This window comes from Colletotrichum destructivum, chromosome 4 (assembly GCF_034447905.1).
Source record: "Colletotrichum destructivum chromosome 4, complete sequence".
NCBI lineage: Eukaryota > Fungi > Ascomycota > Sordariomycetes > Glomerellales > Glomerellaceae > Colletotrichum > Colletotrichum destructivum.
In genome coordinates, this window is record NC_085899.1 from 1,839,339 (window position 1) to 1,860,029 (window position 20,691).

General features: G+C 56.3%; 7 protein-coding genes across 7 annotated transcripts; 4 read left to right on the forward strand and 3 right to left on the reverse strand.

Moving 5' to 3' along the window:
• Positions 1 to 1,091: 1,091 nt before the first annotated feature.
• Positions 1,092 to 3,012, reverse strand: CDEST_06475 (putative cytosolic iron-sulfur protein assembly protein, CIAO1/Cia1). Its single transcript, XM_062922634.1, has one exon. The coding sequence runs from the start codon at positions 2,797 to 2,799 to the stop codon at positions 1,465 to 1,467; it is 1,335 nt and encodes a 444-aa protein (XP_062778685.1). The 5' UTR covers positions 2,800 to 3,012; the 3' UTR covers positions 1,092 to 1,464.
• A 4,222-nt stretch (positions 3,013 to 7,234) lies between these two features.
• On the forward strand, positions 7,235 to 7,616 carry CDEST_06476 (uncharacterized protein; the record flags this gene model as incomplete). Its single annotated transcript, XM_062922635.1, has 1 exon — positions 7,235 to 7,616. The coding sequence occupies one exon, from the start codon at positions 7,235 to 7,237 to the stop codon at positions 7,463 to 7,465; it is 231 nt and encodes a 76-aa protein (XP_062778686.1). The 3' UTR covers positions 7,466 to 7,616.
• A 921-nt stretch (positions 7,617 to 8,537) lies between these two features.
• Positions 8,538 to 11,512, forward strand: CDEST_06477 (Putative MHYT domain-containing protein; the record flags this gene model as incomplete). Its single annotated transcript, XM_062922636.1, has 4 exons — positions 8,538 to 8,692; positions 8,755 to 8,809; positions 8,876 to 9,382; positions 9,446 to 11,512. 4 exons carry the CDS (start codon positions 8,538 to 8,540, stop codon positions 11,510 to 11,512), a joined length of 2,784 nt encoding a protein of 927 aa, XP_062778687.1.
• Positions 11,513 to 12,507: 995 nt separating this feature from the next.
• On the forward strand, positions 12,508 to 14,231 carry CDEST_06478 (Putative FAD-dependent glycerol-3-phosphate dehydrogenase). Its single transcript, XM_062922637.1, has 2 exons — positions 12,508 to 13,672; positions 13,741 to 14,231. Exons 1-2 carry the CDS (start codon positions 13,013 to 13,015, stop codon positions 13,879 to 13,881), a joined length of 801 nt encoding a protein of 266 aa, XP_062778688.1. The 5' UTR covers positions 12,508 to 13,012; the 3' UTR covers positions 13,882 to 14,231.
• Position 14,232: 1 nt separating this feature from the next.
• On the reverse strand, positions 14,233 to 15,638 carry CDEST_06479 (uncharacterized protein). Its single transcript, XM_062922638.1, has one exon. The coding sequence runs from the start codon at positions 15,633 to 15,635 to the stop codon at positions 14,787 to 14,789; it is 849 nt and encodes a 282-aa protein (XP_062778689.1). The 5' UTR covers positions 15,636 to 15,638; the 3' UTR covers positions 14,233 to 14,786.
• A 1-nt stretch (position 15,639) lies between these two features.
• On the reverse strand, positions 15,640 to 17,995 carry CDEST_06480 (Putative RGS domain-containing protein). The gene is made up of 2 exons (XM_062922639.1): positions 16,027 to 17,995; positions 15,640 to 15,969 (listed from the first exon to the last, which is right to left on the reverse strand). Exons 1-2 carry the CDS (start codon positions 16,692 to 16,694, stop codon positions 15,648 to 15,650), a joined length of 990 nt encoding a protein of 329 aa, XP_062778690.1. The 5' UTR covers positions 16,695 to 17,995; the 3' UTR covers positions 15,640 to 15,647.
• Positions 17,996 to 18,502: 507 nt separating this feature from the next.
• On the forward strand, positions 18,503 to 18,709 carry CDEST_06481 (uncharacterized protein; the record flags this gene model as incomplete). The annotated part of the gene is made up of 1 exon (XM_062922640.1): positions 18,503 to 18,709. One exon carries the CDS (start codon positions 18,503 to 18,505, stop codon positions 18,707 to 18,709), a length of 207 nt encoding a protein of 68 aa, XP_062778691.1.
• Between the last annotated feature and the right edge of the window lie 1,982 nt (positions 18,710 to 20,691).

Genomic DNA, 20,691 nt, shown 5'->3' on the forward strand with positions numbered 1-20,691 from the left:
CTTTGGGTGAAAGAAACCGGGCACCGGGAACCATTTATCCACGATTGTACCATTGGAACAGGTCTCGAGACGATCATAAAAGAAGAGACCTCATGCGAGGAGAAACGGGCGCTGCCATCGACGGGCATATTTCTGCTTGGGTTGTTGGTCTTGACACACCGGCGGCAACCATTGCTGCCAACAAGCCGACGTGACGTACTGTGGGCGACCGCTGAGAGCTTCGGTCTTCGCGTCCTTTTGTATCGATCGATATTGGCTGGTCCATTTGGCCAGACGACGGCAGCCCCATCGGGTGAGTATTTGCAGACTGTGCAAATACCTGCAAGCGATAGGTTGACGGAGTTTCGAGACAGCAGCGGCGCAATCTCTTTGGCACAAGAATCGCAAGTAGGCTAGCTATCATGTCTCTTACTTGCGGACTCGGGTTGTCGGTTGCCGACTTCAATGCTAACTTGTTTCTGCTTGTTTCTTAGTCCCCATGTTCATGCGCATGTCGTATGAATAGCTCGGTATGCCTCTGGCACCAGCCGTAAACCACTACCTTGCATGGCAGTGGGAAATATCTCTTCAAAAGGCAGTCATGAAGATGGTACGAGTCAATCCACGCAGCTCTTTCCAGTTCGAGATCGGTCCCGGATACTCAGCCAACAGCAATTCGAGGTAGTCGGTCGGCCTGCTTGGAATCCGATACTTCACTGTCAGGCGTATAAAGTCTTGCTACACAGCCTCCACCAAGCTTGGGTGTTTTGAAGTGGGGAAGATAGTCTTCTCTTCGAGAAAGACGTAATTCCATAGCTTGTAACATACTTGAGAAGGATTAGACTGATGGCTACTCTCATGACAGTTATGGACTGATACTACTGTCCTGTTTAATTCTGTATTACTCAAGTAACCATATTTCTCTATATCCAGCCTCTTAGTAACACTTATCCCTAAACTTCCTATTTGTAGATAAGTAAAATACTTGGTTTGTTCTCAGTTCCTTCTTTTTTTGACGACAGGCAAAAAGAATTGTGGCAACTAAGAATGCTACAGGCTTAATATTGGGTTCTTTACAACAACGTTCCATATTTAGATAAAACGGTTAACATGCCCTGTAAGTTATATCACGCTATACACATCTACTGCAATCACACAAACTGGCTAGATCAAGGAGAACTTATAGCCCTGTAATGATTTAGCATGTGATGACACTATAGGTAACGTGTTGACCACTGTTGACTTCAAGAAAGATTGGGTAAGGCTCCTAAGGTGGCAAAGGCAAGTCTGTTTGCCTGAATAGGAAGACAAAGGGATCAAGTGTTGTGTGATGTTGATGTCCACCTTTTATCCTCTTGAGGTGGAAACCACCGCTCTAGGTGAATTACACCTTATTGGTGGTCTGTGAAGACTTGTCTGGATGAGATATTCGCAACTCCCTGTACTTTCGGCCGCTACGACCACCCTAGCCCTCCACTGCATCCTCTACGACACAACCACCTGCCAAGGCTTGACCAGTCCTTCGTCTCCCGTAGTGACCAGCATCTCCTCAACACCCTTGTTCTCAGATCCTGCGTCGTACCTCTTGCACCAAGTGATGTGGTTGATCTCGTACGGGCCGTGGGCGGTTGGCACCTCCGCCACGACACGCCACGTGCTTGATCCCGCTGTCGCCACGGTCGCGCTCTCTCCGCTCGTGGTAGCCGCTTCCGTAACGCTCGTCTTGCCGTCCTCCTGATATACTGCAATGAGGCTGTCGCTTCCCGTGCTGGCCACCATGCCGGACGTCGCGCTCCACGTCACCGAGTAGATGTCTCGCGTATGCACCTTGGGCAGGACAGCCGTGCACACCCACTCCTCGCGCAGCGACCTTCGCATCGTGTTGGGGATGCCGCCCAGGCCGCCGCGGAAGGCTGCCCCAGGCCCTTCGTCCTCCTCGTCATCAACCTTCAGGCTCCATATCCGTATCGTCTGGTCTGCCGAGTAACTGAGCAGTCGCGGGAAGCCGCCGTCCTCCCTCGGCTTCTGCTCCCACTGCACGCCCCAGACGGTGCTCTCATGGCCCTCAAGCACCGCCACACACACCCACTCGCCGTCGCCGTCCTCGCGCCATACGCGGACCGTGTTGTCGTAGCTCGCGCTCGCGAGGACGTCGGCGCTGTACCGTCGGCGTGAGTTCCTTCCAGGCACGTCCGGGCACCAGGCGATGCCCTTCATGTCACCGTTGTGCTCGTTCAGCACGGCGACTGTCTCCCACTCGTCGTCACCCTCGGTGGCGCCCACGTCCTCCCATATCCAGACGGTCTGATCTCTACTGCAAGTGGCGAGGTACGCACCCGACGGGGCGAAGGAGACGCCCTTGATCTCCGAGTCGTGGCCCTCGAGAACCAGCGTAAACTCCCAGTCCGTATCGCCGTCGCTGCCGTCGGTGGCACGCCTCTTCGCCGCGCCGCTGAGGTCGATCTCGAGGGGTTCCGGGGCGGAAACGTCGTCGCCGCCCGCAAACGGAAGTTCACCGTCCCAACGCCAAAGGCCAGCGGTAGAGTCGAAGCTGCCGGTGACGAGGCACAGCTGTTGGGGGGGAAGGTTCGGCTTCCAGGTGACCGAGCGAATGGACCGCGTGTGGCCGCCGGTCAGGGTGCTGTGGGAGGAGAGAGTGGACAGAGAAAAGATCTTGACCGATTTGGAGTAGGCGGTCGCGATGAGCGGGAGTGTCGGATGGGGTATGGAACACCACGCGCGCTCGTAAAGGTCGGGTGTGAAGGGCGTGAGAGGGAGCACTTGGACCGCCGAAGACGGCGCCTCTGTCGACGGAGGCATTTCGATGGCGGGGTTGTTCCTGGGGAGCGCGGGGAAGGGGGGATTTCGATTATGGTGTTCGGTCGAAAAAAAGGATTCGCCCAGATCGGATCAATCGGAAGGGGACAGGTCAGATCTTGCAAGAAGCAGTCGGAAAAGAGAGGTGGCCGATCTGGAGATGTAGGACCGTCAATATCGAGTTGAAAGTTGCTCGAGAAGGTCCGCCGCATGTGGGGTCAGGATGCGATAACCAGTGATGCAATTACCTAGGTATCGTACGCGCTCCACCCACGGTCGCTGTGTAATCCTTTTTTTTTTTTTTTACTCCTGCTATTTTTTTTGCAGCAATGGAGGGGCAACTGCCCCGCGTTCGGGGCCTCCCTGGGCGTCTTGTCTGGGCTCGGGCAATTGTTCTTCCAGCACGGGCACCTCCGGTCCCGGGAACCCGGCCCCACCATACGGTCTCTGCTTCACCGGTACCCATTTTACCGAACCCCCTTGCATTGATTCTCGGCAGCTCCTCCTCAACGGATGTAAAGGGCAAAGCATATACATCATCACCGACAAACGTACATCTTGGACTCGACAATCACCGCCAACGATTCATCCCGATGGGGGCTCAAATAGTGCTCCGTGTCCCCCCGTTCAATTGAATCAGTTCATTGCGATGGGCTTGGTTGTGCAATAGAAGACCAGTCTCATACAAATGAGTCTAAGACCTGTGGCACTTGGAACACCAAAACAATCTAACAGGAAAGATGGACCAAGTGGGACCTGTGACATTTGAAACCCCACGGTTTAATCTACCCTTCCTGTGACGCCCTCTTTGTGTGTTACGCACAACAAGGAACAAGCTTTTGCGACATTGCCGTGGCTGCATGGCCAGCTACTCATGGTGAGACGAGAAAGCCGACGTGGACGGCAGCCATCACATACAGACTCTTTGTCATTTTCTTTTCCTCCCCCGTCGTCTCACTGAGTGGCAGTCGAGGGTTGCCGGACCACTGGGCTTCGTACCACGTCGTCAGCACTCACCGGGCCGGACGGGCGACAGACGGACAGGTTTTTTGCCTCGGCTTGGGCCTATTCCTGGCTTCCGCGGTCGACCCAAATCGCCAGCCGTTGGACAACCCCGAGTCGAACAAAGCGGCCATGTCTCCACAATCAAAGATGAGCGACGGCCCGTTGTTTGAGATGTCGAAGTGAACCGCCCGCTGTCCCTCACAATGGTGTTTCAAGGCTAACGTGTGTGGTCAGGGAAACAAGCGCTGTCAAAATATTCGCTAGTCGTTCAGGTCTGTCAGCCCGCCAGCCCAGAACCACACCAGTCAGAAGTCAAAGGTTTGCTGGCGCACCGACTTGTCCGTGTTGCGGCGCTGGTCAGCTGTCGTCTGGTGTAAGCTGGAGGAGAGGGAGGGCTTGCACGACAGATGATCGTTCAGATGACTGGAGCGTCCGAACCATTCTGCGTACCGTTTACCAGTCGGAATCGGACATCGCGCTTGCCTGTCACTAGTTCAGGAGGTCGGTCGGTCGGTCGGTAGACTCTCTCGAGGGGCCCTACGAACCTATGTACAAGCGATGGTGGAGGGGCGAGAGGCGACAGGGTCCCAGAATCGTATTGAGCAACAGTCGCTCATCCATTTCGCGCCTCCGGTTCGCCCTCGTCCGTATCTGGTTGGCCAGTTTCCAAGTCCGAACAAGTAGCATTAGGACGGCGAAAACTCTTCGGCTTAATTGGGCTAGAGAAGAGAGCCATGGTGCACCCACAGAACGCCTGGAAAAACCCACCATCGCCTCTATCCCCGAAGCTAGTGCAACTAGACTAGATTGTCCAAAACAACAGTGCCGACAGACCCCTTCAGGCTCAGGGAAATGAGGACCATACAAGCATCATAGCCACATGGCATGAGAGGGGGGGGCCTTTCGGTATCGTTTTGGCTTCTTTCCCTGCCGAGTGGCGCGCTCTCACCGTTTCGCAAAAGAAAGGAAGAAACACACCTATAGCGGTCTGGAATGAGCGTCATGAAGAAGTAAAGCAAATCGCAACCTCTGGAGACGACACCCTGATGCTTTACCAAACCTTCATCGATCGACCGGGTGACCCAAGTCTGCCCGTCACAGCAGGATGATCCCTCGGCGCAACCGGCCGGTCAGCGGATGCTGCTTGCCTGGAAGCGGACGTCTGCGTTCCAAGGCTCTGTGTCATCGACCCTCACGGCGGCCTGTCTCCGTTCCGTGTCCAATTCGTCGCTCCAAAAACAGCAATAGGCAAGACCAGCGTGGAAAAGTGTGATTATGTCGGGAGGCAGGCAGGCAGCCAGCACAGCGCAAGCAGCCAGCCGCCGGCGAGGGGAAAAAGGCCGCCGCCGCCCATATGCTGGTCTCGCGGTTCTTTGCCTGACGAGGAGCTGAACCGCCAACCGAGACATTGGATTCAGTGCGTCCTTCTGGACGACTCTGTACGCCGTGTCATCCGTCACGCTCGTTGCTTTTCCTTCGCCCCCCTAATGGATACACTCCAATGTAGTTCCGGTTCCGTATCGGCCACATGGGCGTAGGGTATGGCCGGCCGGATGCCAACAAGCCATAGAATGCCCCTCGGCGCGACCGTGATGACGGCCCGGAGGACTGGATCGCTCGGTTTGCCGCCGAGGATAAGTCGGTCGATGGGCTTGTTTGGGGCAAGTGGGACGATCTACCGCGCGAATGGTCCGACTGACGATTGTTTTGGGATTACCGACAGCAGAATCTCGCCACCTGGGGAAGCAAGCCATCATCGTCTTTCATCGTTAGCCCTGGTGAAGGACGAGTGAGGCCACTTCGAGTCAGGTAGGTCGCGGGCAATTCGATTCTCGTGAGGGGAGAGGTGTTCAGAGCACAATGCACACTTTCTCTGGCTTCGCAAACCATATCCTGTGGACATCTGCTCCCTTGCCTGGACCGACAACCTTTTCGTTCGGAGGCTCTGGCGTTCCCCAGAGCCAGGGTCGGGGGGGGGGGGCATGGCGGCTCTAGGTACAGGAGATGATGCACCCCTTGCTCTCGCGCGCTGCATGTGTCGAGCAGCCCTGTGCGTCGTCGGGAGGATGCACACTCGACTGGAGGATGGCCAAATTTGCATCTGTGGCGCTCACTAGCTTGTAGCTTGTGGGCGATACCCATCCGTGCCACACACACACACACGCATACACACGCGCACACATACACGTACATAGACACACAGACACAAGGAAATAGATATGGCCCAGCAGGAGGCGCTGCTTTCCTTCCTGTCAACCCGAGAAAACACCACAAGAAGGCAACAAGAGGGGGGGCGGCGGCGGAGGCGGCGGCGCATGCCCACAGATAAGACCTTGAAGTCTCGATTCGACTCGGGCTGGTTGAAAACGGATTATGGAAAGAAACCAGAACCCCGACATGGTCGGTCCTGGGAGTCGAAACCCATACGCATCGGGGTTAGCATTGGACGTGCCGAGGGCGCACATCCAAAGCAGCACAGTACCGCGTTTGGCTGACCGTCAGAGATCGTCTTAGTCTGTCCTATGAAGGTTTTTGCTGGCTTGGAATAGATACTGAGTGAGATACGTAGCCAAGGTGGCCCCTCTTCAAATCGCATAGGTAGGTACAAAGTTTGAAGAGAAATAAAACCCCCCAGTCAGTAGGAAACGTAGTATAAATGCCGTGCCTAGCAATGGAAACTGTACAATGGTATCTGTGGTAACGATAAATACACTTGGGATACGACACGTCGTGCTTCCTGTCGATGGGGCAGACCGTAATGTAGGTAGAAATCAGGGGTGATGCCGCTTCGGGTCCAGCTGAAAAGCCCAGGCCTGGTGAGGTGAGCATTGCGGGAAACAAAAAGAAACGAATGCAGGATAAGCGAAGAGCCATCGGCCGGAAAGCTGCACTGTCGCCCACAGATTTGCATCTTTATGAACGAATGAACTTACTGGATGTCTTTCTTTTCCCGAGGAACCCCCCCTCCCTCTTCCCCCTGGTGTCCGTTCGCAGGGATGAGCGCAGATCATGCATCCATCCATGTGCATCTTATCTCGTCCAAAAATCCGACCCTAGGAGGCTCAGACTCCCGTCCGAAGCATATGCGAACAGCCTGTTCGTGGTCGGGTGTCCTTGTATGATCCGAATGCATCACCAAAGAGAGGGTTGGTGGGTGTTCCGGCCGGATTCTTCATCTTCGACAGTAGCCAGAGTCTATTGCTGCGCCTCTCGACCTCTCTTGTCTGTTCTCGTGTGGTTTCTCGCCTCCGGGTTGGTCTGCAGCGGGGAACGGCACCGAGACCAGCAGCATTCCTGGAATCCTGAGCCAACCGTTGCTCGAGCGCGAACAGCCGTGGCGTCGGGGCTAGGTGCTTAGGCGGCGCCTCCAGAAGAAGTCGCCCAAAAAAAAAACCGCCCAAAAGTCGTTCATTGTCGAACAAGACCTGCAGGCATGCCGCCCTTTCCAGCATCATCGAGGGCGGTCGATGATGGGCCCATCACTCCCTTGATCCTACTCCGTGTCTCTCAAGTTGCTGCTATTGCTAGTCAGCCTATGCCCGTCGGCGGTGGCGATCCGGGTTTGGTTTTGGCTCGTGTCTTGCTCGTCCTGCGTGTCTACGACATTTGCCATGACGGCGACTGGCTGCAACTGAACCGCACCCAGCTCCCTGCGCTAGGCTAGCCGGAAGTGGTTGGGTTTCGTTTCTTTTCTCTGTGTTTCATTCATACATTCATTCATGGGGAGGGATATGGAACAGAGATGTTGTGCAGACGTTGGGCTTCTTTCTCTTCTGTCTCTTCTGTCAAATTCCTCACCTAAGTCGCACCAGTCGTAGCAGATTTAGTCAAGTACTTGTTTCTTCCGGACCGGACCAGGGAACAAACAAGCCAATCTCAGGACACGCCGCTACTGCGAACAATAATAAATCTCTTTTTCGGCGCTAGGCCGTCGCGACCAGTGGGTGACCAACAGATCGTGGGCCCGAGCTGGACGAGGGCGAAAGAGAGAGAGAGAGAGCGCGTGTGAGAGGGGAAAGGAGGAAGGGAGATAGATAGTCGCCGGCCTTGGGAGAGAACTAGCCGCATGGGAAAAGAGGCTTGTCCTGTCTGATCTTGATCGGCTCGGATGCTCGTTACCGAAAACCACCACTACTACTCACCCCTCGACCCGATCGAGTCCATCAGCTCAGACGTGCCCAGGAACACCCGGCTCTTGGCCAGGCGCGGCATAGACCCGTCCATTAGGTCTCCAGCAACCCTTCCTGACTTGCTGTGGAGTAGCCTCACCACTAGGTGACGGTTGTCGCGTCCGCTAAGGGTAAAGGGAGGTGGGAAACCATTTTCTCAGCTAGACCCTTCGTGACAGCCACCCTCCGAGGCCAGTGAGGATACTTGGCAAAAGGCTGCGCCCAGCGTCTCCGAGAGTCCCGTACCGCCACCCTCTCTGTCTCACTTTGACAGACACCCTGAATGATATGTCCTGGATAGACCCCCCATCTTCCTTGAGGAATCACGCCCTCCCCTTGATTCCCTTTAACTTGGTCAACGGCCTCCCCATTCCCCGACTTGCCACGCGAGTCCAAAGATATATATCAACAAGCCGGCCGAACTTCGCGAACCGAGAGTGTGTATGAGAGGAAGAAAGTGAAGCGTGAGAGAAAGAGAGAGAGAAGGAAAGAAAAAGAGAGACATTCGAGAACGACACTATCCTGGGTGGCCCATCCCAGTCAGTCGCCGCCAACATGTCCGCAACAATGGAAGCACTGTTCGACAGGTATCATGGGCATGTGGTCCCAAGAGCCTTCAATGGCGGCTTCATCACGCTCAGCTTCGCCGTCAGTCTGATCGGCGCAGCATCCACTCTCGAGTTGCTGAACAGGCGAACTTCGCCCAAAGGCAAATTCAACCAGTACGCGGTGATCCCTCGGCAGCCACTCTGCGGCGCTATTTGGCTAACGCTCGTTGGGACAGTCTCCTCCTAGTCAGTTCCGCCGTCACGATGGGCGGCATCGCCATTTGGTGCATGGTGAGTCGGGTTTCCCTGCAGAACCGCTTGTGGTATTCGCTGACACGTCCGGTCTTTCTCTCTCAGCATTTCATCGGTAATCGAGCCATCGACTTGGGCAATGGAGAACCCGAGCTGCAGATTGCGTATTCGAGCGGCTTCACGGCCTTATCCTTCTTCGTCCCCATCGCCGTGCTCCTCGCCGCCTTCGTCGCCGTCGGTATCAACAACACCGTGTCCTGGTGGCGGGTTTGTATTGGAGGCGTCCTGGCCGGTGCCGCTATCTGCGGGATGCATTATCTCGGCAACAACTCCATCGACAACTACATCTGCATCTACAACCCGATCAACGTCGTCGGCGCGGCCCTCATCGCCGTTGCCGCCAGCATCGTCGCCCTCGCCCTCTTCTTCGTCTTCCGGGCGGCGTGGACCACGTCCTGGTGGAAGCGCGCCGCGTGCTCCGTCGTCTTGGCCGGTGCGGTCTCGGGTATGCATTGGTGCGCTGCCACCGGCACAGAGTACGAGCTTGTACGTCTCAACACCGGGAGCAACGAGCTGTCCCGTAACACCACCGTCATTGTCGTTATTTGCCTGGTAGGTTTGGCGAACGCTGCCTTTTCCGAGGCGATCATATCATAGCGGCTAACATGTCGACAGTCGATTGGCGCTTGTTTCGTCATGGGCGGAACGGCCATTTATACCGCCCGCATCATGAGACGCTACGCCAGCAAGGCCCAGCAGGTGGTTATCGCGGCGGCGGTGTTCGACAAGCACAACCGTATCCTTGTCAACCCGGACGGTCTGATCCCGACGGAGAAGATCACCGACACGTTCCTCGAGAAGAATGCCAGCGACACCTTTAGCATTGCCCATCCCCTCTTTCTGTGGATGTTCCAGGCGTCGCGGAACTGGTCGGGCATCTCAACGCTCGTCGGCGGCATGTCGAACCACCTGGCCCACCTCCCGAGACGTGGTCGCGACCGTGATTCCCGCGCCGGCATTCAGCTCATCAATGAGCACGGCGAGCTCATCGAGAACTACGACGTCATCTTCCGCGAGCTCTTCTGCGTCGCCGCCGCCGGCCTAGCCGAGAAGATGAAGGAGCACCTGACATCTGTTGGATTGCTCTGGGACGAGATCCTGCCCACCGGTGCCAGCGGAGAACGGCCCGAGCACGGAACGAGCAGCCAACAAGACGGCCCCGCCGTGAGGCCCGACGGGACAACGAGAAAGGTTGAGGCATCCAGCACCACGGCCGATCTCGCGGAAAAGGGCATCGGCCGTCGGAAGCATCACGAGTTCGGCCGCGGGGCTCTCATGTTCTTGGTCCGACGAGTGCAGACGGACCGTGAGACCGAGAGGCTAGAGGCGGCCGGCTACCGTTTCGCAGAGCTCCGCCAGGTCAGCAACATCATCGTGTCCAGCATGCAGATCAAGTCGGCCGACTTCGAGTCCAAGCTGCACAACATGGCCGCATACGCCAACGAAAACAACCAGCTCGAGCCCGGGGTGCATATGGGATTCTTTGGCATCCGCGCCCGTGTTGGCAGCTACGGGTTCGACGTCGCCGTCCGCAAGGGCGCCCGGCACCTGCTGCCCAGCGTGCAGATGCCCATTGACCGCATCGAGCAGTGGCATCTGGATTTCCTCCGACAGCTCGACCGACTAACGGCCCTAGGCATGAGCAGAAGGATTGCCTCCCTGAGCAACGTGGGCACAAGAGAGGCGCACTTCGCGGCTCAGTTGACGGACAGCCTCGACGCATTGCGGACCTGGATCGATGACCCCATTCTCAACGAAGCCATTCTCACCAGCACCGTTGTCACGCTGCCGGCGAACCATGCCCCTGGCGATGCGGCGCCGCCTCAGCCGACGAGCCTGATTGCTTTCCGCTTGGTTATCCCGATCCACGTCAACGTCACCAGTTCCAAGTGCGAGTTCATCCCGTTGAACTTCTTCAAGGTTCATCAGCTCGTCGGCCGCCACGCGTCGCGGAATCTTGCCTTTACGCAGTCGGTGCACCGCGAGCTGGCGCCGGTCCTCCAGTCCGTTCCTCCTCTCGAGAAGCCGACGCCGGCAAAACACAGTGATAAACAATCGCGCCTGTCATCACGTCTTCGTAGGTTTGGTAAACTGAGCCCGTCACACCCGGTTGACTCGGAAGGGAACCCGATCCCCACAGTCCTCGGACGCGCTTCGTCGGCGACAAACTCGAACGAATCAAGCTCAACTCTGAAGCTTTGGTCGGGACGTCGCGACAGCGACGCCCTCTCGCCGGGGACTTCGAGCTTTGAAGCAGCTCCTCCGGCGTACGCTAACCACGAGGCGGGTAATCAGTCGACGCCCTTTGGTGGCATCATGGTGTCGGAGGAGATCCGAGTCGAGGTCTCCAACGCCGACGATGTTGCGCACCCGGTGGCTCATGAAGCGACGATATCGCATCGGCGGACGCCGACGATGATGACCAGACGAGCAAGCGACAGCACCGGAAACATGGTGGTCGGTGAGCAGGCGGGGACGGCGACGGAAGAGGGGCGTAGCAACGGCGGCAGTGGCGGAGGCGGCGGCGGCGGCATCGAGATGCGGACGCTGCAGGTGGCCGAGGTGAGAACCAAGGTTCATACCGGCGGAGCGACCCAGACATCGAACGTGGAGGCGGAGAGAGTGAACGAGGCGCCGACGTTCGTGGACGAGCTGTTTGCAATTGCCATTGAGAACCGGTAAACGTGCCTTTGGGTCGGGTTGTTGGGCTTAGGCGTAATGTTGCTCAGGATTTGGGTTCATTTGTGACACGTTGGATGGCGGAAGCATGAATAGATACCCGAAGTTACACTGGATAGGCGATTGGTAGGCGGCAAATATTGAAACGTAATTTTTCGATGCTATGCTGGCACATGTATCTTTGGTGTCTGTCTTAGTCATGGATCGTGAGGAAAGCATGGGTACCGTACCTCAGTAAATTTCAAGTATCAGGAATAGCGATGGTTGACCGTGCATCAGGTCATTATGCATATAACAGTTCGCTTCTGAATCAAAAGATTTACAGGTAGACCTATATTACCATGGCTCTAAGTACTGGTTAGATGCATGGACCAGAGGCACTCAGGACCCTCTCAATCCGGGCCTACCAATGACGTCAAGCATTGCCGGATCGGGCATGTCGGGAAGTACAAGTAAGCATGGACATGGGACCAAACAGGGGGCCCTTGAATGTGTCCAGTAGAGATGGAGATATGGTTATTGATATGGATAGTGTCTCTTCGCTTGATCACGAACTCGCCGATAGTGACAGATGGAGTAGCTTGGGCAATCCAGTACGAGCGGTACGGTGTTGAGAAGTTGGAGTGGCTTAGGGCGCACTTTCGTTCCCATTTTGCTTCTGGACGAATGCGGTGCCTGTGGCAATAGGGATAGGAAAGCGTGCCCTCCAACTAGTGTGTGAGACTTGGAAACTGAATAAACAATCACACTTCTCATCGTCCTCATTCGATCCACTACAACCCACATTGCTCTGTTACCCGGGCTGGCAAAAGGTTCGGGAGATTTTAGTCTCCCTCTTCAGGGTGTTCCTGCTAGCTCTTAGTAACAACAACCGGTGTCGGTCCGGGTCTCGGTCCGCGCGGTTGAGACAGCAAGCCGCACAGCCAAAAAAACAAATAAAACAAAATAAGATTGGTTCCGTTCGTAGTCGCTCTCGTTGTTCTGTGCTCTAGGCACGGCCGACGGTGCCACCCTATACTACGTCTACCGGCCTTGCGACATCCCCAGCGGCGGAACAAGCAGTAAGAGCACGAAGCTGATGAACACTGTTGCCATGCGCGGATCCAGAAAGACCGTCTAAAGTCTTGACCATGCCCTGTATCAGCGGTTGAAGGAGGACCTCAAGGAACGCAAGTATCTTGCTCCCCATCGACTGGTGGTGCAAGGCCTCTTACTACTGGTTGGAGACCAAGTGCTACGGCTTCCTTGCCGGCAATGAGGGCATCGAGAGCTCCCACTCCCTGATGCGGAGCAAGACTCTCGATGCGTCCCCCGTGCTAAAGCGGCCCGACCTCGCCGGCGCCCACAACGACTTCCGCATAAGCTTGTCCATCAACGTGACAGCTGCTCTGCATGGCGCCAGCGTTGTGAACCACTCGAGGGTCACGAGCCTGCAAGGATGCTAACGTGAAGCTTTGCGGCGGGACATGGGGTCTGCCAGAGACCGCCAGACGCCTCCGCCGCATGAAATCCGCATCAGGGCCAAATTCTTTATCAACTGCACGGGGCCCTTCACCGACTCGCTCCGCAAGATGGATGACCCTAACTGCAAGACCATCGTCACCCCAGCCTCGGGAGTCTACGCCATCCTGCCCGGCCAACCTGGGCCTCGTCGACCCCTTCACGTCCGACGGCCGCGTCATCTTCTTCCTACCGTGGCAGGGCAAAACCATCGCTGGCACCACCAACGAGCCTGCGTCCATCGCGCCGAATCCGCTGCCCGACGAAAAGTCGGTTGGATGGATCCTCAACGAGATCAACCTACCTCTCGCCGGACATCAAAGCCAGACGTGGCGACGTCCTCGCCGCCTGATCCGGACTCTGCCCGCTACTCAAGGCAACCACCTCGTCGACGTCTCCGCTTCGGGCCCCATGACCTGCGCGGACGGCCAATGGACGACTTGCCCAGAGCTACGGCGGCCGCGCCTGGTCCGTCGCCGTTCTCTGCCGATCCACAGACAAGCGCTTCACCGCGCGCGGCGAGCGCCCCTCCTTCGAGGCCCAGACCTTGCTCGAGGCTCTGCCCAAGGTCATGGACATCGTGACCAGGGAGCTGAAATGACGGGAACAGGCGACGGCAAGATCTCAAGTGGCGAGAAAATGAGGTGCCACGGCGATGCTGCAGTGAGCCGTCCTCTTCTTCTTCTTCTTCTTCTTCTTCATGCGTCCGTATGCTAAAGTCTGCTGGCTAGCCGTCGCCTTCCTCGAGTCCATGGGGGTGCCCAGGTCGATGCTTTGCATCACCCGCAAACAGGTCGAGCAGCGCAAAGATTGACTTTGCCAGCCAGCCAGGAGCGCAAGATGTGCTCGCGCCACGACGACGGAACCGCTGACGAGCAGTAGCTCCCCGCGGAGACTGCGATGCTGCTTCGCATTGGCGGTAAGCCGGAAAGCTTGTTTCGTTTAGTGAGCCGTGTCGGCCGTAAGGTAAGCGAGAGGTGACCTGAGGGTAGCGAGGGAGGGCTCGAGATGCAGAGCAACAAGATTAGTCGAGGACAAAGAAGAGTTGTGCCACTAGTTGAATGTCTCGGACGGACAGGCTGGCCCCCTCGGCCCCCGCTGTGGTTAATCAATAATACATGGGGCCGGTTGGTTGCTCTGGACCTTATGTCACTTCGAAGAGGACGAAAATGAGATTCCAAAGATGTAGGTTGTGAGAATAGAGTTCTTTTCCCTTCTTTTTTCAAAACATCAGAATCCTACTTCGTGAAGTGATATAGCACATCTAAATAAAATGGTCATAAACCTCGTCTCAGCCATTCCAAATATGCCAGTGAGCTATCCCAGGAAGCTATCCCAGGAAGCCTTATTCTAATCCCCCAGAAACTCTGAATGAATAATGCTTTTTGTTCCCTGTGTCTTGCATGAAATAAAAGCAACCGCTCCCCGCCAAAGCTCCTCGCAATGCATCATGAGATTGTCCAGGCTTGGCCAAGCCTTGTAAATGCCACAATAACTCCTCATGCAAATGACCCAATCCCCATTGTCTATGATTTTCCCCGTTCTTTTCCAGAAGATGTAGTCGTGATATCTTGTCGCAAAAATAATGATAATAACCCAATATATAAAAGAAAAAGAAAAAAGGGGGTCTTGATGCCAGAATACAAAAGTTGAATGCCAAAAGGTAGAAAATGCAAAAGAAAAAAGTGGTATCATAGCTTCGTGCGAAAGCTGAAGAGTGGGATTTCGATTGGGAGCAGCAAGGCTGCTCCATTCGTGAGATATTCGTTTGAAATGTCTAGCTGGAGGTGCTGCTAGCTCGGCGTATGTCAACGCTGTCAAAGTCTTTGGGGGCATTCCCCATGCTGAAAACGCGATGCAGGAGACTGCGCTTCGTCATGCTAGTCCGTCGGTACTGGTAGTCATGGTCGTACGGGCATGACAGGGTCGGACTGCTGTGTTGGCTCTGCCGCTCGAGCTCGGCGTCCCAGCCGTAGATGTCTTCGTCAGGCGCAGCATGGCAGTACGAACTGTTCTCGCTCTGGACAATGGGGACGGCCTCCTCCTCCGACGGAGGCTGCACGCTGATGCCAAGTAGGTTGGAAAAGTCGGTGAATTGGCAGTCGATCGGTGGCGACGTTGGCAGTGGCATCTCGCTTGACTTGACATCCGCGGCAGCCGCCGCCGGAACAGCCATGGCCTCGGCATCAGGCTTCTCGACGTCCGCCTCCGGTATGGCGGCAGGGATGGCAGGAGTGGCCATTGCGGGGGAGGGTACTACGACATTCTGAACTGGCGGCATCGACTCGAGCTTTGCATCGTCGGCGATCTCCGTCGTGATCTTGAGCGGAGCCGGGGTTCGTGATCGAACGCGGATCGGGCGTCGTACAAGCCAGGGCCGACTGTTGCGGTACGGATTCAGTTCCTTTGCGGTCATACCACCGTTACATCCACCGTCGATGTGTTGTGAACCAACGAGCGCAACCTTCTCAGAGTCCCTGCTCGCCTCTTCCGCCACTGTGAGAGGTAGTCGTTTGCCTGGATGGGGCTCCTCCCAAGGGTTGAAAAGGTGACGGACACGCGAGAAACCGTCCAACGGGAGGTGGGAAGACGATGTTGCTGGGGTGGTGGATGTAGTTGATGGCATGACCTCTGATTCCTATAATGGGTTGCTGTGGCTGGCTTCCGCCATGGTGACGTCTCCGTCCGTGGTGGGCGCCGAAGAAGGTGCGTTGTTGCGGCGGTTAGATCGCGACTTGCGATGTAGTCCCAGCTTTGCGCCAACCTTCTTCCAGCCGTTGTTGTGGGCCGTCAAGGCCCGTTGGAGGCCGCCGGGCGAGGTACTGAATGTCCAGTCCGACGTGGGCGGCGTGGTAGGAGGCGTCATGGGCTCTGTGCCGGGTGAGGCGGCACTGCCGCTGTCATCCGTCAGTCCTTCGCGCTCCACGCCCAACGCAGAGGCCGATCGACTGGTGGCTCCACTGCGACCAACAGTCAGCTGAGGAAGAAACTTGGGGGATCTCTTGGGTTCTTCTAACCTGGTCCCGGCGCCTTCTACCTGGAGGCGAGAGCGTCCTTGCCGCGCATCATGTCCGACCTCCTCCATGTGCACATCACCGTGACCAGGCATGACGGACTCAATAAAAGGCACGAGAACGGAGTCGTTCATGAGCTCATAAACGATCTTGACGGCCTCGTCCAGTTCGGAAGGAGGGGGAGGGGTAGGAGGGCACTGCTGGGCGGTGAGACGATCCCGTACACGGGAAGGCAGGTTGACTTCTCGGGGAGCGTAAGGGATGATGTATGCCTGCATCAGCTTCTCCCATAGCGAGCAAACGTGCTCTTTGCCGTCGCCAATCCACTCCTGATTAGTAATGATCTGCTCGTAGGCCGTGCGATACCGCTCGGCATCCATAGTAAACTCGAGCGTTTCCAAGCAGTGGTTCTGAGAAAGATAGGCCATGAAGGCTGCTAGCGTCCATGGTGGCGAAGAAGTGTTGGACAGGATTTCCGAGAGTGAGGGCGGCGTCAGGATGACAGCGCCCGGCATCAAGGCCCCGCTGGTGGGCCTGGACCTTGACATGATAGTGGTATGTTCCCAGTCCGCGACAGCTAGAGCCGGACTGGGCGGTGACAATTCCCTCTCGGGCGATGGCGATGGACTCAGGTAGATGGGGGAATGCCTTCTTATCCTGGACCTTTTCATTTCCACGCCGAGTTGTCGAGTAGAAGACGAAAGGTACCAGATGCGCTATTCCGAGAAATAGCGACGAACAGAGGTGGAAGGGCAGTCTGGTGTGCCTAGAGTCGGCTCAATGGACCCATAAAAGGAAGGCGTTGAGTGGTGTGCTGAACTGTGTTCGCGAGAATGGTCTTCGATTTCCAGAGACGCGGGGAAAGCCAGGCAGGTATCGCGGCTTGGCAAGTTGACGTTTATGTCCACCAAAACTCTTGCTCGGCAGTCGGGTAGCTTCGATGATGATCCCACACGGTTTCCAGCTCACTAGATCCGAAGCAAAGTGTCGTTTGGGGCCGAAACTCGGTCGTTGGGTTCGACAGGCGGTTTTAAGTGTTAGATGCGTAAACTGTTGGTGTGTTACTGAGGTGTCGGGATCGAGAGACTCTACACAGCTATCGATTGAGAAAGCTGACGTGCCGGGGCGAATGGGGCTCACGCGAGGTAAATAGCCCAGAGCGTTACAGGTGGGAGCAATTCCTCCAGGTGGGCTTGGAAAGAGGCTTGCACTAAGACCAGACTGGGTACGCTAGAAGTGTCTTGGTGACGGGAATGGAATTGACTCGTTGCAATCGGCAGTGTGCGTGCAAAATGCTGCTTGCAGAATGTCGCAGAAGACAGTGAGTTCAAGGCAAGAATGCAGGCGAGCCACCAAAGGTAGACCAGTAGCAGGATGCCGGGGAGATCTATGCGGAATGCAACCAAGCCACACGTTCGACAGTCGCCCAATACAGTCGAGAGATCGATACGGTGAGGAGAGGGGTCACTCTTTTCGTTCGTGGCTTGCAGAGGTAGCGACGTGACGTCTTGCTGAGCTAGGCGATTTCGAATTCGGGATGCGGATGCTGATCGAAGGAAACGAACGATACGGAAGGCGGTGGTTGAACTCGTCGGGACTGTACAAAGAGCAGGCTGCTCGAGAATCCGGAGCTGGGCGGAATGGGAACCGAGCAAAGATGAAGCGGCGAACGAACGTCCGATGAAGGAAAGAGTTGTGTGACGGCGCGAAGAGCGAAAGCCGACGGCGAAGTGCTTTCGTAAAGGTGTTGAAGGAGGGCGGCGGCGATATGTGCGATATGTTGTGTAGTCCGGCGACGGGTATCTCTGTCTTTGAGGGTATCACGCGAAGTTTGACCGTTGCGAATGGCGATGACGGAATGGTTGTTGTGTATCGTGAGAGAGTGGAAGAAGAAGGAAAAAGGAAAATGGTCTGGAAATGGCGAGGGCGGATCGGGAGTGTTTGAGAAGGAGAGCGTAGGTGAAGCAATGGCGGTAGGAACCATGGGGACGGCGGGTAGAGGAGAGGACATGAGATAGCTAAAAAAGCGTCTCCCCGTTCCCGTACTGGCTCGGTCAGGCAGAGGAGGCAGGTACCTCTTGGGCGGCGGCCGTACCGCACCGCAGACGACGGGAGAAGGCAAGGAATGCTGGAGTAAGGTCAGATCAGGATGGTACGGGGCCAGTGAGAGGAAGTGCTCCGCACCGACTAGCGCGCCCTGGGTCTTGTGCCTCATGTACCTGTTCCTAGAACAAGTACGTACCTGCACCCTTCTATCTCTGCTTGACATCACTATCCAGCGAGGGACGCCGGGTATGAGTACTTTCCCCCTGCCACTTTAGTGTGTACAAACCCACCCACACCAACGCATCCACGCGCAAACACACTAGAAGGACCCTCGTTTGGTACCTAGTCTCCAGCTGGTGAGCAAGGGGGGCAAGAAGACCGAGAAGCCTTTTAGGGGGAAATCACATCAAATCAGATTCCTTCCTAGGTCTCCATGCCATCCATGGTCATACCCCCCTTCCCCAATTCACCAGTCCAGTACGCCAGGACATCCCCAGCCCGGTCCATCGCTCTTGCCTGTTTGGAGGGCGGCCAGGACGATGGACGGCACGCTGGACGGGGCGACGAGGGCAAGCTGAGCAGGGGAGGCCTGATAACGGGGGGAGGCGAGGAACAGGTTCATGATGTGGAAGGTATCTGACGCGGCCTAGCGAGCAAGCCGCAGTACTTGATTATGAACTTCCGCTCAGGTATCACCAGCAGAAGCGCACTGGCCCACCACGGACGGAAATGCCTTCGGCCTACGGGCGTGCTTACAGGGGCTTGCCAGCCAAGCAGAGGAGACAGGATGGGGCAGGTGGTACATCATTGCCTGAAAGGAGAAGGCGGCGGACGGCCCAATGTAGCCAAGCAAAGGGAATGTGCATTGTATCTCTTGTCGTCTCTCTCAGTCGCTCTCTTCTTTCCATCCCGCTGCGATATGAAAGTCGTCCATCTCAGCTTCGACCGCAGATGAGAAGACGGACAGAGTGACGCGAGAAGCTTTATGCAGGTCGTATGGACGAGGGCTTGCTAGGGGGTACGATACACAACCACCGCAGGCAGAAGCGGGCACCGGTAACCGGTGGAGGCATGCCGTGACTAACAAGTGACGCGTTGCTCTTGCGACGACGGAGTGGCACAGAGGCGGGGAGAATTATTAGTTGTGGTCTGTCAGAAAGTAGCAGCCTGAGAGGGACGGGACCGGACCGGGTACCCTTTTGGAGCCTGGAGTCCAGACAAGCCAGCGCCGTGTGGTCTTGCCTGTCCGATTATTCTGCGGAGTCGCATCATCGCAGGGGTTGCGGACGTGACCCCCCTATCCTGTAGTAGCAGGGTATGATAGGGAATGGGCAGGGACGGCGCCTTGAAGGCTGATCGCAAGTGAAATGGTCTCAGTAGTGAATATTGTGCAACGGACAGCCTTCTGGGAGGGTGAAATGGAAGACTGATAGAAGGCGGGATGGAAGGGCGGGAGGAAGAGAAGCAGACGGGGGGGGGAAAAAGGAAGGAAAAAGGGGTTGGGACTGCAAAGCCAAAGCAAACGGAAAGGGGTGGGGCTACAGTAGTGGAAAGGAGCAGGAGGTGTGTGTGGGGCTTGTGTCTTTGGTGCGCGCTAGAAGATTTCAAAGGCGGGTCCCATGGCCCAATGATAGCGTTGTATGAAGCGATCATGCCTGGTTGAGGGAAGTCTGCATGGAAAATGGCAGCAGCACTAAAATGGAAGGGAAATGGAACAATTCGAAGAAGGGCAAGACGCTTCGAAGAAGGGAGACGCAGGGAGTGGTAGGCAATGATGGGATCAACTGGAGCGGGGCACGGGTCTCGGAGGTCTAGGCGTGGTCTTTTCACTGAAAGTATTCTTCATCGTTGTTTTTCTCTCTCGCCCCCTGCGTCCCCCAATCTTCCTTTGGCCACTATACCCCCCTTCACTGCAATTTTCTAGTGTGCCTTGACGGTACGGAACCGCCTTCAGCAGCAATTTCTGGGTCCTTCTCCTCCATCCCCCCATTTGGAGCAGCGTTTGGTGGCAGCTCGATGGTCTAGACGCCGCCATCCCCAGCGACAAGTGCCCGTTTTCAACGGAGACGATGCCCGCCATGGCCACTGGTCAACGCTATTGGATGCCACACTGGGACTTCGAAGCCGCTGAGCCCGATCCAATCCTAAATCCAGTCCAGTCCCACTGTCTGTCAATTCTTCTGCTGCCCGCCGCGACCACTCTTGCCATTCCCGCTATTCCAATGCCCTCCCTCGTCTAGGGATTGGAACCGTCGAGCGACTACGTGCTGTTGACATCTATCCAGCCAGCTGGGGACATCCCCTTCGCGATGGATCTGTCTGTACTTCGTACTCTGTACACTACACGGCTGTTCAACCGTTTGTTCAGTCCACCGCATGACGGATGGCCCCCACAATGTCACGATATCTCGCATATGGGACGGACATTTCATCCCCATCGCCAAGGACAGTGCCATGGTCCACAGCCTCGTTCCGTCGCCCGCACGTCAAAGTGAGGAGAAGCCGTCATCGTGATCCCGGTGCGTGCCGACTATCCTTCTCGTCTGCTTGGCCCCATGGCCGTTTCCCCCGTTTCATCCCTCTTGGCGCCCAATCACTTTGCGCGCTTGTCGGCCATCCATC

Excerpts from the sequence above, each read along its gene's own strand:
- CDEST_06475 (XM_062922634.1), bottom strand. The coding sequence starts at position 2,799 with ATGCCTCCGTCGACAGAGGCGCCGTCTTCGGCGGTCCAAGTGCTCCCT.
- CDEST_06478 (XM_062922637.1), top strand. The coding sequence starts at position 13,013 with ATGAAATCCGCATCAGGGCCAAATTCTTTATCAACTGCACGGGGCCCT. Across the intron at positions 13,673-13,740 it reads GGTGCCACGGCGATGCTGCA|CCGTCGCCTTCCTCGAGTCC; the intron begins GTGAGCCGTCCT and ends TCTGCTGGCTAG.
- CDEST_06479 (XM_062922638.1), bottom strand. The coding sequence starts at position 15,635 with ATGCCATCAACTACATCCACCACCCCAGCAACATCGTCTTCCCACCTC.
- CDEST_06480 (XM_062922639.1), bottom strand. The coding sequence starts at position 16,694 with ATGAAAAGGTCCAGGATAAGAAGGCATTCCCCCATCTACCTGAGTCCA. Across the intron at positions 15,970-16,026 it reads GTAGAAGGCGCCGGGACCAG|TGGAGCCACCAGTCGATCGG; the intron begins GTTAGAAGAACC and ends TGTTGGTCGCAG.